Source organism: Hemibagrus wyckioides, linkage group LG02 (genome assembly GCF_019097595.1).
Source record: "Hemibagrus wyckioides isolate EC202008001 linkage group LG02, SWU_Hwy_1.0, whole genome shotgun sequence".
In the NCBI taxonomy this organism is placed as follows: domain Eukaryota; kingdom Metazoa; phylum Chordata; class Actinopteri; order Siluriformes; family Bagridae; genus Hemibagrus; species Hemibagrus wyckioides.
Genome location: NC_080711.1, coordinates 15,357,560 through 15,373,093, shown reverse-complemented (window position 1 = coordinate 15,373,093; position 15,534 = coordinate 15,357,560). Strand labels below are relative to the sequence as shown.

The 15,534-nt window shown below is 38.7% G+C and overlaps 1 protein-coding gene across 8 annotated transcripts in view; it reads right to left on the bottom strand.

Annotated features, from left to right (window-relative positions):
- The window catches only part of cep112 (centrosomal protein 112), a 131,084-nt gene that overhangs the window by 102,903 nt on the left and 12,647 nt on the right, over positions 1-15,534 (bottom strand). For 5 of the 8 annotated variants that reach the window (XM_058408572.1, XM_058408582.1, XM_058408589.1 and 2 more), the window contains 4 exons: positions 13,882-13,966; positions 12,703-12,774; positions 5,032-5,079; positions 4,852-4,926 (listed from right to left, as the gene is read on the bottom strand). In XM_058408572.1, coding sequence (XP_058264555.1) covers positions 4,852-4,926; positions 5,032-5,079; positions 12,703-12,774; positions 13,882-13,966 — 280 coding nt within the window. The remainder of the gene's footprint in view (positions 1-4,851; positions 4,927-5,031; positions 5,080-12,702; positions 12,775-13,881; positions 13,967-15,534) is intronic. The other 3 variants (XM_058408596.1, XM_058408621.1, XM_058408612.1) reach the window with 2 other exon arrangements.

Below are 15,534 nucleotides of genomic sequence, written 5' to 3'. Positions count from 1 at the left end.
GGCCATAGCCACCTGATATTTGATGTTTATTGACCCTTGTGCTTTAAATCAGAATTTTTATACAAGTTAGCTGTCTATCTGAATGCATAATGCAGTAACAGACTAACTTTATTAATCAAATATACTTAGATATAAATGAAATGAAATGAAACAGCCTTTATTTGTCACATATACATTACAGCACAGTGAAATTCTTTCTTCGCATATCCCGTATATCCACATACTCACAATCCACTTTCTAAGGAACATTTAAGCAGTTCCAATCATGTGGCAGCAGCATAAGGCATACAGTCATGCAGATACTGGTCAGGAGCTTCAGTTAATGTTCATCTCAGAAAAATGGGAAAATTGTGATCTCTACAGGTTTGAGTATATTAGAAGCTGCTGATCTCCTGGAATGTTTACACAACAGTCTCTAGAGTTTACAAAGAATGGTGTGAAATACATTGAGTGAGCGACAGTTCTGTGTTTTGATGAGCCTTGTTTACAATAGAGATAAGAGGAGAATGGCCAGACTTGTTCAAACTGTCAAGAATAATATAGAGATTCATATAATCGCTCTGTACAACCATGGTGAACAGAAAAGCATCTCAGCATATCAAACATCGAGGTGGTTGAGCTACAACAGCAGAAGACCACATCAGGTTTTATTCTTGTCAACCAAGAACAAGAATCTGAAGCAACCCAAGCCGGACAGCTGAAGATTAGAAACAAAATCATCTGGTCTTTTTCCCAGTCTTCAGCTATCGAGTTCGGGTGAGTCTGTGACTCACGACAGCCTGAGATTCCTGATGAAAGGAGTGGAACCTGATGTGGCCTTCTGCTGTTGTAGCTCAGAGCAGTCTGTTCATTCTCCTCTGATCTCTCTCAAGAACAAGGTGTTTCAGCCTACAGACCCTCCACATACAGGATGTTTCTGTTTTTTTGCACCATTCTGTCTAAACTCATGTGGAAATCCAGAGAGATCAGCAGTTTCGGAACTACTCAAACCAGGCCCATCTTGCATCAACAAGCATGCCACAGTCAAAAATCACAGAGATCACATTTGATGTTTAACTCAAACCCTTGACCTGCTGCCACAACATTGGCTGATTTGATAATTGTTGAAATGACCTGCGGAAAATGTGTTCCTAATAAAGTGGTTTACTGACGTACACATTTTAAATCTCATCATAACAGACAAAACCTTAATCAACAGGTATTAGCTCTATCTGGAGTCAGTGTGTCCCTGTCCCATTTTAAACCCTGTCAGAGAAAAAGAAGTTGTGAGAAAGAAAGAATGTGAGATAGTGGGTGTGCTTGAGAGAGAATGCTATAGTGAGAGAGAGAATGTGAGAGACAAAGAGAAAAAAATGAAAGATTCAGCCAACTGGGCTTTTTTTTTTTCCCTTCTTGAAGAGAGAAAAAATGTTGGAACGAAATCAGGAGGGGGAGCAGAATAAATCTGTCTTTAGAGGGGTCTTTTGGCAGGAGAGGGACTAGAGATGAGTGCAGGAAACAGTGTGCAGCGCTATAACTTTACCCTCTCCTCCTTCTCACCCCAATACACTGCTGCCATTTCAATCATAGACAGTAAAAGCCCAGTCATGCACCATTTCCCCTCATGAAAGCCTGGTGGCTTCTGAGAAGCTTTTCACTCACCTTTCTAGAATTACTAGGATGCTTTTCTTCTGTCTTTCCACTCCTGGATGTGCACTTGCTAGTGCTAGGCGCCACATTCCTAATTTGAGCGTGCAGTTTTACGGGCTTTGAAGAACAGAAGAATGGAGATGTACATGCTAGCATGTATTGTATGAATAGCCCAAAGACACTTTGGATGACAAATTTTTCAGTCAATCAGGGCAGTTAAGATTACTGCACTTTAAGCCCAGGCTTCAGTAGGAATTACACAGCCTAGTCAGTCCCTTAGGAGTGTTTTTTCTGATTTTTGAGGCCAACAATAATTGCAGAGTTTCCCAAAAAACTACTTCAATTGGTGAAATTGCAAGCACAGGATTCTTCTTTAAAACTACCGCCACTGAAGACACATATGTAATTACTTTCTATAATAACTGTACTCATGTTCATGTGCTCATGTGTGATGGCATCACACAACGTTTTAGCCCAAATCTGTGGAAAAATTGCAAGCTCCAATAAATATTACCGAGTTTGCTTAATTTTGCGTTCATTTCTGTAATCACAAAAACTGTATTAGTCAAAACTGTATTAGTTATCAGTGCTGTAGTTTTACAGTTGGTGGGAAAAAAGCAACAACAACAACAACAAAAAAAAGCAGTGAGGCGGCTAGTAAAGAGATGCAGGCAGATGGTCAAGATAAGAAGGCTAGATATTCTTTGTTAAATGAAGCCAATTCTACAGTAATCTCCACAGCACTATTCTGGGAAAAAAAAAAAAAAAACCTTTTTTGATATAAATATTTATTCCCCCAGTTATTTCTGTTGTCCAAAATCAAATCTAAATAACATTTTTGTGATACAGTAAAGTGAACTCCATTGTGACCAACGCAGGGTGAAAGAGCACTTTCAGAGCCACGGTTGCATATCGCTGTCCAGTCCCACACAACCAGTTCAGAGTTAAACTATCAGCTAGCTCAATAAAAACTAATCCACATGTTTTGTTTTGAGGATACTTATACGCTGCCTACACTGTTGTAGGCTTTGTAACCTCCATCCATCATTAAGCTAGAAGAGATTTCTGTTCAGCATGCTCTCGGTATCAGAATCAATGATTCCCCCAAGTGAATTTTAAGAATTAAGGAATCATTAAAATTGTTTAAAATGATACAGATTTATTGTTTTACACAATTGCACCAATTTATGTACTTTCACAAACTGTATAAATAAAAATAGTGAGTGCCAAAATGGTTGTTTCAAAATGGGTGACTAGTCAACTATTGTTTTGAACCACGAAGTAACATATCCACATATCTCCAATACACAAAATCATTTATTCTAAACAGGAATTGTAGATAGATTTACAGGACAGTACATTCTGATATTTGGTTGTTTTTCCCGTAAGACAGGGACAGGGGGTAGGGTGGGGTTTATATTTATCAGTACCCGAGTGAGACCTGACATCAAAGAGAAGTTGCCTCTATAGGTTTTTCAGCTTAAGCAAATATAAGTAAGGTAGCGTCATCATAACACTGTCTTTTTATTTTTTTTTTACAGGGTTGTTAAAAGGCCGTTTGGGATCAGCGTCTCAAAAACAAGCAGAACCCGAAGAGAACATTCAGCCAAACTTCTTTTAAGCACTCGGTCTTGTCACATGGTGTGTGGAAAAGGATCGACTATCATCATGCATTTAGTTAAGTGCTGGGGAAACATAACAGCTGTCAAACCTTGACAGGCTTGAAGTAGAACATTCCGTGGAAGCAGGAAATGTGCATACATGTAGTAAAACATCTGATTCCTGATAATCTGATAATGGGAAAACTTCACATATACACGATTCAGTCAATAATCAGATTTCTTAATATGATCATCACTATGAGTAAGCTATTCAATTAAATTTCCCAGCAGTATGGTGGTAGATTCTCTAATATAAATCAGGCAACAAGTTCAACTAAAGTAATGAGCTATATACCTTTACATCCATTTTAATCTAGTCCATTGTTAGTTAGTTGGAATCACAGATAAGTTCCTGGCTGCTAAAGAGTCTGCTCTCGAGTTACTTTACTGATATATCTTAATTTGGGAGTTTATATGGTTGTATACAATATATATTATAAGGCTACAATGGCTCAGGGCTATGCTAGCTTTTGGACTGCAATTTCCATGAGCAGTTTTGCACTCCATTAGTGAACAGTTGATAACTTCAAAAATATAGACTTCAGGTTAAAACTAAGTGCACTGGCCATACAGTACACAGTTATAGAAGGGAATGATCTACAATCACACTCTCAGGTGTCACAGAGATAAGGAAGAGTTCCCTTTTGAGTCTGCTTCCTCTTAAGGTTTCTCCCTCATGGAGGTTTTTTAAGGTTTCTGTATCTCTGAGTTTCTTTCTTTGCAATATTTGCCTCTGGCTTGATCATTACAGATACACTGACAAGTATATCCTGAATGAATATATTTCTGTAAAACTGCTTTATGACAATGTTGAAAGTGCTATACACATAACGTTTAATTGAACCAAATGTTCAAGGTTATGCTATTCTGATCTACAAATGAATGATGTGCAAATGAAGAAAATGAAAGACAGCAGATAAATAAATGCTCTATGATGAAATTTAGGCTCAATGCTGAAATCTGAGCTCATTTTTCACTTTTGGATTACTGAGTTTGCTTGTTGGCGATATGCCAGATTTTGCTTTTCTTCAATGCTGTTGGTCAAACTTGCCCCAGTAATTATGATTTTGCTGCCTTGACGTAATATCTCTAATATCCTGAGTGTGGTGTGTAAAACAAGGGCACAACACAAGTCTTTATTTAATTGTACTGTTCCTTTGTTATTGCAAGTCCTCAAACAGATTTTGGTTCATTTGCATATGGAAAAAAACCTCTTTCAATATCTTCCCCAAGGCTTTGCACATTAGGAAATTGTCATTAGCAATGGCTACATTACTTGTCAAATCCTTTCCAACTGACACAGAAGCACAGACGACAGTTCTCTGATTCATTGATTAAGAGAAAGAATTATCCCATTTCAAGTTATATTATGACTAGCACATCCAGCTTGTTATCTTAGATTTGTCAAGTGACGGAAAATGATCTGGGCTCAGATCACAGGATTAGTGTGCATGTAAACACACCCAGTGACAGAATTCAGTGGAATGTAAATGGAGCTGAGATTCCCTCTGGAGCTTGACAACACATTTATGGAATTTAGGAATGAAAGCTTGGTGCCTACCTCCTTATCTGGTTTGTAAACGGGATGCTCATCGGTAAGGGCGCTACTTTTTCTTAGGCTTGATTTTGGGTAAATCTATTAAAGAAAGAGAGAGAGATGAGATGAGCAGATTGGAAATCATCAAAGCAACTTCCTGCCCTTCTCCACCTCCCCCCTCCACTAAGAAGCCTTGGCACTTACCGGAGACAGGGGAATAGGGTTCTCGCGCAAATACCTGGGGTTTTCAATCTGCAAAAATAAAACAATGCAACAAGGCCTTAACTCTCCTCCTTTTTTGGCAAGGTGCTTCTGCTCCCTCCACACATCCCCTCCCGCTCCGACCGCCATTTATCTATCATAAACAAAGTAGGCCGACTTCAAAGGACGCCACTTAAACACACTCTCTTCCCTAAACTCCATGTGTTTATGCAGAAGAATACCAAGGGTCATTTCAAGGCATTGTGTGCTTTCAAACCATTTCCGTTTCTTTTTTGGACTGTATTTTTTCCCCCTCTTAGTTTTGGCTTTTGTCAACAGTGCCCACATAAACACACACAAACAGAATCACAGCATCTGGGTGCTTTGATTACACTGTGAGGAACACGACTAGGGCTGAAGGAGGTTGGATGACTTTTGAAAGTCGGCCAAACGTTGCTCATGGAGGAGACAGACAGATAGAGAGAACGAAAGTAAGCTGTCTGGAATGGCATGGACATAAAGGTAGGGGTGAAAAGAAGACTTCAAAAGATTCCTCCTAATCTTTAAAAAAAAAAAGAAGAAGAAAAAAGGAGGAGTCTTAAAATCATAGAAAATCTGAAACTCTCATGCTCACAAGCTGCGCAGTCCAGACCATCTCAATTAGTGTGCCCACACAACAACACATTCAACACTGGATGAGTATCCACCTGACAGGGGTGCTGACAAACCACCCACACTGTTAAACACTAATTCGTATCAGTTTACGGGAGATTTGTATAAAGCCTTCGTCCAGTATGCGCATTTCACACGGAAATACACACATTTGCAAGTTGTGTATTTCAGGCCACCTTGTAAATCTTTCCCTGCACACAAATATGAAAGACAGTGAGAGGAAGAGAGGAAGAGAGAGAGGCAGACTAAACTGTCTGCATGCACTGGCTCCAAACACAAGAGTCTTTTACCAAGAGCTGTTTGCATAACTGATCAAGGCAGGAATATGATGAGGTGTTGCGAGGCGCCGGTAACAACTTCCTTTTCCTGTTATCATTTAGCAGCTATAAACAGCTATAAACCAAAAAACCTTGGCTTGTCATGTTATCAAGCAACCATAAAGCCAAAAGCAATCTGTCCTGAAGACTATCCCATGCTACGTTCGCACGCAAGTCACCAGTTCATGTAATATGGAGTTGCTAAGCAGCGTTCCTACAACTGATTGCCGTAGTTATAACATTTATCAATGGGTGGTGCAACTAGCAATCAAATTTTATTTTCTTGCCACTAAAATGAAACATTTTGGAAGGAGAGTGTTTACATAGATCATTCACTAGTGCATACATGCATCATATCATACTAGATGTCGAAGGCAAAGCAGTCTATCTGCATTTGGAAGATGCCCTTATACAGAGCAACTTAATTCATTTCATTTTATACAGCTAAGCAATTGAAGGTTAAGAGCCTTGACAACCCAGAAAACCCAGAAACCCAGCTCAGAAACCCAGCATTGGCAGCTTGGTGGTCCTGGGATTCAAAATCACAACCTTCTGATCAGTAGTCCAACACTTTAACCACTCTTCCCTACTCTTCTTTCTTCCCTCTTATTTGTAGTCACTGCACCAAGTCACTCCATATTTGCATAAAGTTAAACAAGTCTCACCTTTGTCACGTTGCTGGACACGTGCACATCTAGTCACCAACTGCTACTAAGGCTCAAGCTTTGTTGCGAGTCACTGTATGTGTAAACGTCTGTTTAGCTTCACTTCTTCAAAACGCACAAACACTGGAGACTCCTTCCACAAATGTAAAATAAACGTCTCCTCACAGAAGAGTTCACCTTACCAATGATCAGGCATATTGTGGTGCGTCCGCCATACAAGTCCCTGTGTAAACTGTTACTATGGAAACTGTAACGTATTAGAAGAATGCAGAAATATGAACCTTGCACCTCCAACTACACTGCACACGCAAACCTGCTGTTGTAAGAAACTATACTTATTAAGCTGTTGTAAGAAACTATACTTATTACGCTTAACAGCTTGAACTGATGTGCGACAATATTTCTAGAATCAGGAATATGAATGGAGATGTGGAAACTGTGACTAAACTGAGAAAAATACAGCATAGTGCTGTACAAAAAAAAAAAAAAAATTATAAAACACTTAGCCTATAGATCTAATATCTAATGCACAGTTCCCTAGCAGACATATGTGTCTTATGCAACAAGAGACCACCAAAACTGATAACCACTACATAAGCCAATGACTCTTTGTCTGCTTCATCACTTATCAAGATAAAGACCTAAGCAACGTAAAACTTCCCAGGGATATAAGTACTCAATTATTTGGCATAGACTGTATTAATGCAAAAAACTGGTCTTTCTAGCCTTGTCTAGCGATACTAGACAGTACAGTACTAGACGGTGCATTGCTTTAGAGTAGGGTTGCATTACCTCAGGCAAAAAGCAGTGCTCACCCTGCTTCTAAATTACAAGTGTGAAATATTCTTCTACCCGGGGTTAAAAGCAGGGTTTAGAACAACCATAACCAAGCTCAGTGTGAAAAGCCCAATATAAGAGAAATGATTTCTATTCTTCCTATCTGGTGTCACCCTGGTACCTCTCAAAGGCTCTTCCGCATGTCATATCTGGAAATTTCTCCTTGTCATGGTCGCCTCTGGCTTGCTCATTAGAGATCAGTTTAAATCGGTATCAGGATTTCTGTAACGCTGCTTTGAGACAAACTCCATTGTTAAAAGTACTATGGAAATGAAACTTAATTAACTTGCTGCGGTGTACCATTACTTGTGCTGAGTTTTTATGTTTAGGATGTTCTATCAGTATGAGTAAATGAGCCCATTATTATACTGCTATAGATCTAGTATCTTTATCAATGCAGCCCTTCAAATGTTTGTGGTTTGCCTGCTGGGTCATTTCACCTCAACTCACCTGAATCAGTGACATTTGGACATACAAGCTAATCACAGTGCATAATAAATTATTCACTTATAAGCGGATGTGAACAAATTGTACACAACTGCTACAATAGAAGTAAAGAAAACCATTGGAAAACAAAATGCTTACTATCAGGAATGTATATTATTATTTAAGATCTGAACAGACAAATGATCAAACAGAATTTTCTAGCATAGTGGTTCCAGTGGGATCTGACAGACTCACACAGGTCTGACCTTAAAGCACATAGCAAGCCTTTTCAATGTCTCTATAAATCAAACAAAGAATACAAATAATGTGGCAGCTGAGAAAAAAAGAGGGGGGGCGGGGGGTGGAAAGGACATGGAATTTATTATGTTAGGACACACCTCCAAACTAAATGCTGGAGCACTCCACACTCCAGGGTTAAATGCATCGCTGGGATGATTAAAAAAAAGTGGGATTAAAAAATTGCCCAGGCTTGTCAGCCCAACCAGTTTTGCCGTGCACAATGTATGCTTAACTATACAGATGTAAGACAGTTGGCAACAGCAATTCAGTTGTAAAGTCAATATAGCTCACAATTGTGTACACCAGCATAAAAAAACTCTCATCTCTCCTTGATAAAATACTATACATCTGTAAATCCATTCATATTTTCCTAATCCTTGACCCTGCCCAAAACAAACACAGCACATCTAATTTTAGCCAATATTTTCATTAAACCATGTAGGATTGGAAAAATCCATCAGATGTTGCTATGGCTGAATTTTGGAAAACAGTGCAAAGCATAAACTCATGCAAGATACAGGTCAAGGTCATCATTAAACATCAGAATGGGAAACTGAGATCTCAGTGACTCAGCGGCTGTGGCATGATTATGAGTGGAAGCACCCAGTTCATTTCAGTTGTTGAATGGACAGTCTTCACCTGTCCAGTTTGCGTAAGCCTGTGTCCACTGTAGCATCAGATTCCCATTTCTGACTTACAGGAACAGGAGTGGAACCTGGTGTTGAAACCAATCCATCCGTCACATTTGGGTGATCTGTGATGCTTTTCCGCTCACCAAAGGTGTAAAGATTGCTTATTTGTGAAACCATAGCCTTCCTGTCAGCTTGAAACAGTCTGGGAATTCTCCTCTGACCTTTAGCATCAATAAGGGTTTTCTGCTTGCAGAGCTGCAGCTCAGTGTATGTTTTTTGTCAAGGTGAAACAAGACCAAGACTAGCTGAGATCAAGTCAAGGCTGAGTCTTAAGGGATTTCAAGTACAAATGATGAACTTGAATTTGTCCAAGACAAGTTCAAGTCAATACAGGAAACTTCTCTGACTCTAATCCTACAGCCCTACAATGTCAAAATCTGACCATGTAACATAAATCATGACATACAGGAGAGGACATTTTTGTCCTGTACAGCAAATTATCCTTGTATTAAACAACTTTAAGAAGCTAGGTAGCTGTTGCATATAAAACATTATATGACATATGACATATATTCCATCCACAAATCGATAGAGACACGTAAAGATAAGTTATTGTACTATTGAAAGCCATGATTAAAAATCTCAGCAATTACAGTGGTATAAATCTTGAATATTAATGCATGCACGTCTTCAAAAATAATAACTCGGCTCTGCCCTCTCTTTAAACTTTAGACAAAATCCTATAAAGCAAATAGGTGAATTTTATTAAGACTGAGCTGCAGGTGGATGGTGATTTTTCTGGCATGGGCCTGTGAGTGCCAGCTGCACTCCTCTCTGCCCATCGCTCTGATAAGATAAAGTAAGCAACATTCCTTCATATTTTCTTTGTGCTTTCAGGGTCACAGAAGCCCAGCGTGAACTTAAAAGGAGCAATGTTTTGTGTAAGGAATGTTTTGAGTTTGGCATGCTGATGGAATTGCGTCAGACGCTTTCACAGAGGCTGCGAGAGAGAAAGAAAGCGAACACAAAGGCTACTAAGAGAAAAGTCCTGCAAAGTCCTGCAAAGCTTCACACTTTGATCTGCCAAACTCTGAAAGCTGATGTCTTAACCAATCAGCATCACATCAAACCCACTGAAGGCCAGCTTCCTTCAAAACACATTCAGTGTGTGAATATAATGCACTCAATCTTTCATAGCAACAAACCAGGGAGCATTCTAGAATACAGGAGGTGAATACCAAACACGAAAAAATAAAAATTAATGAACAAAAAGGGAAAGAAGATCTGCAGAGACAGAGAGAAAGAAAAGGAAAGGCTGAAAAGAGATTGGTATTGTTTTGTGCACCCCACCTGTGCTTATATCGATTATTTTTTACACAACAGCTAGTCCTGGTCCACTAATTTGATTGCTCGAGTGGTGTTCCAAGGATGCCAATGTTTCCTAGAACCACAATGGGATATTTCACTATGTGCATCACTCCACTCATCTGTGTACGTGACAGAAAATTCCACTTCCTTCTTTCTTACCTATCATTTATTACAATAGTGTTAGTGACATCTTCGCACAAACAATACTTTCTAGGAATAAAAGTTTCGGCATTCAATAGGAAAGCTCCTCAGAAAAGGTTGGAAAAGAAGAAGGGATGCTGATTTTTCCCAAAGCACTTATAATGGGAATTTACAAATCAATGTGAGATAGCTGGCCAGCAAGCAGATGTGCTATAAAGTAAAAGTGACATCTAATTCAGCTAGAGGAGTAAAAATAAACAGAACATTTGGCCATACTGCTTGCAAAATGTCAATCACTCAATATTAATTTCTTATTTATCGAACTGTTGTATAAATGTAATATCACACTCACGATCTTACACCGAATATTGTATAACTCTTGCCTGTTCAGTACTGCTTACAGTATCTGCCATTCTGGTAGTAAAATCTTGTTCAGCAGAATGGCAGGGATCTCCCAAATCAAAACTATGGCACAAATTGCTACGTAAGGAATAACATGACAGACCATGTGGTGATAAGAAAATAACAAAACCAATCGGTGGCAGATTTATTGTGATGCGCTAACGGAGTTCCGCAACCCCAAACGTGTGCATTATTTTCATATAGCCACACAGTGTAATTCTGCTAATAGCACAGCAGTACGGCAATAATTATATGTTTCATTTATTAAATTTGTGAATCGTCACACATTTTAATAGTTTAGTTAGATTTAATGTTGTGCAATATCCAATAGACAAAATAGAACCTGGTCTCAGTCATGTTATAGCTGTGATAAATGGTCATTTCCTTACCAGCGTCACTCTTTTCTTTCTGTCTGTCTTTCTTTCTCTCTCTCTCTATCTCTCTCAAAACCCCTCTGTCTTGAAGACTTTCCTGTGCTGATAAACTTTACAAAGCACTGTGACTGTTACAAATGCTTACACTTGAGACTCCTCCCATAAACGTTATATAAATGTCTCGCATCAAACGAACTTTAATAAACAACACGTTTTAAAATCCATTTCTCAGGTTACATGGAATGTCTGCTGTACACATCCCTGTGTATGAGCTCTTACTATAGAAACAATAATATCAGAACAAGTGCATTAATATTAATAAGGTGCTGTTCTACAAAGATAATGCACAACGTCTGACCAGCCAGATGTGAGCATTCGACAGCACTGTGGTATAACGGAGAAGAACATGTAGTACTGTCACAGAACTGAGAAACTGAAATGTGTGTATGAACAGGGTTTTAAAGGGAAAAAAAGAAAAAGCTGTTAGTTTGATTAATTTGAGGTGTAATGTAAAGTGTGCATCTAAACTTTTTTAGACCATTCTGTTGGAATATGTACGGGTTCAATTCCCAGCCAGTGCCCAAACCCCGGCCCTGGATGCAGTGCCATTCCCACGTCCGGATAAAAATGGGAGGGTTGCGTCAGGAAGGGCATCCGGCATAAATCCTTGGATCGCTGTGGCGACCCCTCATGCACATAGGAAGCAGCCGAAAGATCAGCTGTTGGAATATGTATACGCTGACTGGCACAGGAGAGCGAACAGAATTTTAAAATCAGTTACTAACTACGATATACATTAAAATGATGTCTAAAGTCTCATATGTCATTATGCCATGTAATTATAGGCTTATTAATCTTTTTTTTTTTACTTGTCAGAATGTATTCCTGTTTTTCATGTTCAGCCAAAAATCATTAAAAAAAGTCACTTTTTTTGTCTAAAAGAAGCAAGAAACAAAACAAACAAAAAAAAAATTAAATCAGCCTAAAATAAACATAAAAAAAATAAAAAATAAATTTCTGGTTGTATCTTGAATGCATATTGTTAAGTATAGACATACTGATAGAGTTCATTTCACATAAACTTTCTCAATTTAACATGACAGAAAGTAACAGCACACTCAGGAAGTTCAGGTAGGAAAAAAGAGCTTATTGACCAATGAGAGGAGATAAGGAGAGCAGTGGGCAGAGCTTGGGTGTTTTAAACTCTCTGATATTACAGACCCACCCCCCCTGCGGTTGATATCAGAGTGTTCATTCTTAAATCCTCTTTTTACTTAGGGAGTAATTAAGACGACAATCATGGTACTCCTGCATGCGACAACTCAACACTTTTTACTTGCAAATATATTAACGTTACTAAACTCACAGATATCTAGGCAGTATATTTACTGAATAATAAGATTAGATAATATCTAATCATATACAATAACACAAAATTAGATTATAGACTATATGGTAACTGAATCAGATCATAAGCAGTTGTTCGATTGAGCAATTATTAATTCGATTTTTTGTTGAGTGCATGTATATATCATGTTACCCCAAGGTTCCAGCTGTTGAGACGGGCTTCTAAGTCACTGTCATCAGAGGAGGGTCTTCTTATTCGCTCATCCTGAACGGTAGAAGAGGAGAAACAAGGAGACTGAGATTAACGATTTATACTTTCCCAAATCTAACACTTACACACACACACACACACACACAACCTTTATTGAGATTAAAAGTAATGATTATATATTCTGTATGAAACCCTTCTTAAATAAACAATATTAATTATTATAAATAAAAGGAATAGATACAATTTTATCATTATCTCCTTAAATCCATCATTATCTAATTTACAGTTTCTCAGTAACATGGCAGGCTGCCTTGCGAACATTCCACAACATTAAACCTGAATATTAATGGTGAAAAAGAACCAGGTCAGAAAGAATTGCAATGACTGGCAAACTGCTGTGGTATAAGAGGAGTAAAATATGTTGTTATAGGAATATTATCCATTTCTGTCACTGGCCTTGTCACTGTTGTCATGGATTCATTTCCTATAATGGCATACCCTGTCATGTTATATTCCTTATTAAATTCTTGACAGGTCTCAAAGTGTTACAGTTCCACAACATTTTTCATGATGAACGGAGATCAATTTATCGCACTCTTTATAGGAACAGAGATAAACAGAGACCTAGTCAGATGATATTTTCTTCATTTTGGAAGAGAGATGGGAGTGAGGAGGAAGGACAAAGAAAGTGTGTGTGTGTGTGTTGGAAAAAAAGTATAAGAGATACTGAGAGGGGGATATAGGTGCTGGCGTCCTGCCCTCCAGATGTTTGGCTACCCCGCAATATTTCTGCCTTTCCCCTTTCCATGCAGTGCCTCCACTGGGTCACATGACTCGACCCCACCCTTTCCCTATACACACATGCATCCACACACTTCCACAGTGTCTAGACGGTAGGGTGAACATTCTTCTGTTACGCCACTTGGGAGCCTATAAGATCTTCAAACAAAAAAACTCTAGCAGAATCCAACATAAACAGAGCTAAATACTAAGTACTCATTTCAGTATCAGTGTATCTAAAACTCTACCAAAAATAGTATCTGGGATTCCCTACTTATAGACTTAAATTACCACTGAAGATAATCGTTTTTAAGAAACGAGAGTTTAGCTGTACATGGAAATGTTATGAGCTGAATCAGAATCATTAAAAAAGCTGCTCACCCTCTTGTCTTCTTTGGCATTGGGCTTGACTGGACTGGACGATAAAGGTCTGGTTGGAGACTTGTGACTGAACAGATTTCTCCTTCTGCAAACAAGACAAAGTAACATTTTATTTTCTATCATTTTCTGAGCCATTTTATTCCATGAACATTTGTGATGTTGACTGACTTTTTTCTGGTTTATCAGAAACTAGGCTAACAAAAATTGGTAGCTAACACAAAAATGGTAATGGTAGCTAACAAAAAATGGTAGCTAACACAATGAAAAAGAGCGAGTATATTCTAACTTTCACCACACAAACAGAAATGCTAAAAAATATATACGGAAAGTTTATAATGCCGCACACTGTGCTGTCAACAAAAAGACAGCAAGTGACTGGCGATGAGATTTGGTGTCCTGTCCTCACATCATATATAAGAGATTTTTTTTAGTCTGGCTGTTAACCATGACTGTGTGTTGTTCAAGCTGTCAGGATCCAGGTGAGGTGACGGTTGCAAGCGCAGCTTTTTAATGTATGAAGTGCAAAACAGCAACAAAATCTGTGAATTCAAGAACAGAAAATACAAGGCCAAGCATGTAAACGAGCAGGGCTACCGTAACCATGGCAAGACACAAAACCATTGACAACAACAACAACAAATGCTTGACAATAAGACATTGAAACAGAGTAATTTAGAAAATGAGGCACAGGTACAAGTGATTAGGATGCGTCACATGCAGGGGCTGATGGGAAATGTAGTTCTGGTAATACAATCTGGTAGACCTGGGCACCCAGGCTTGTGATTCGTTCACCTCAGTTCTGTCGTCTTTAATAAGTATAACAGTACTGTAAAAATATATTCATATTCACATTTGCTACCATGACACTAGCAAGAGTTCGATTCAAAAAATATTGCTTAAAATCCATGATGTTAACAGACCTACCTAGGGAAAACTAGAACACATGAAGAATACACCGATTAGGCATAACATTATAACCACCCGCCTAATATTGTGTTGGTCCCCATTTTGCTGCCGAAACAACCCTGACCCATCATGCACTGTGTATTCTGACACCTTTCTATCAGAACCAGCATTAACTTCTTCAGCAATCTGAGCAACAGTAGCTCGTCTGATGGATCGGATCACACGGGCCAGCCTTCACTCTCCATGTGCATCAATGAGCCTTGGCCGCCCATGACCCTGTCTGTTTCACCACTGTTCCTTCCTTGGACCACTTTTGATAGATACTGACCACTGCAGACCAGGAACACATATCCAGCTGCAGTTTTGGAGATGCTCCGATCCACTCATCTAGCCATCACAATTTCATCAAATTCGCTCAAATCCTTACACTTGCCCATTTTTCCTGCTTCTAACACATCAACTTTGAGGACAAAATGTTCACTTGCTGCCTAATATATCCCACCCACTAACAGGTGCCATGATGAGGAGATAATCAGTGATATTCACTTCACTGTCAGTGCTCAAAATGTTATACCTGATTGGTGTAAAACCATAACAAAATAAACAGAAATGTTTGTGAAAATTTAAAAAATATGAACAGTTTATTGTGTAGTTCGTCTAATAGTCAAGTCGAGTATTCTAGTCAATGGAGTCAGGCAGCAACAAGAATGAACACAGATACACAATGAACACACCTGGATACAAAAC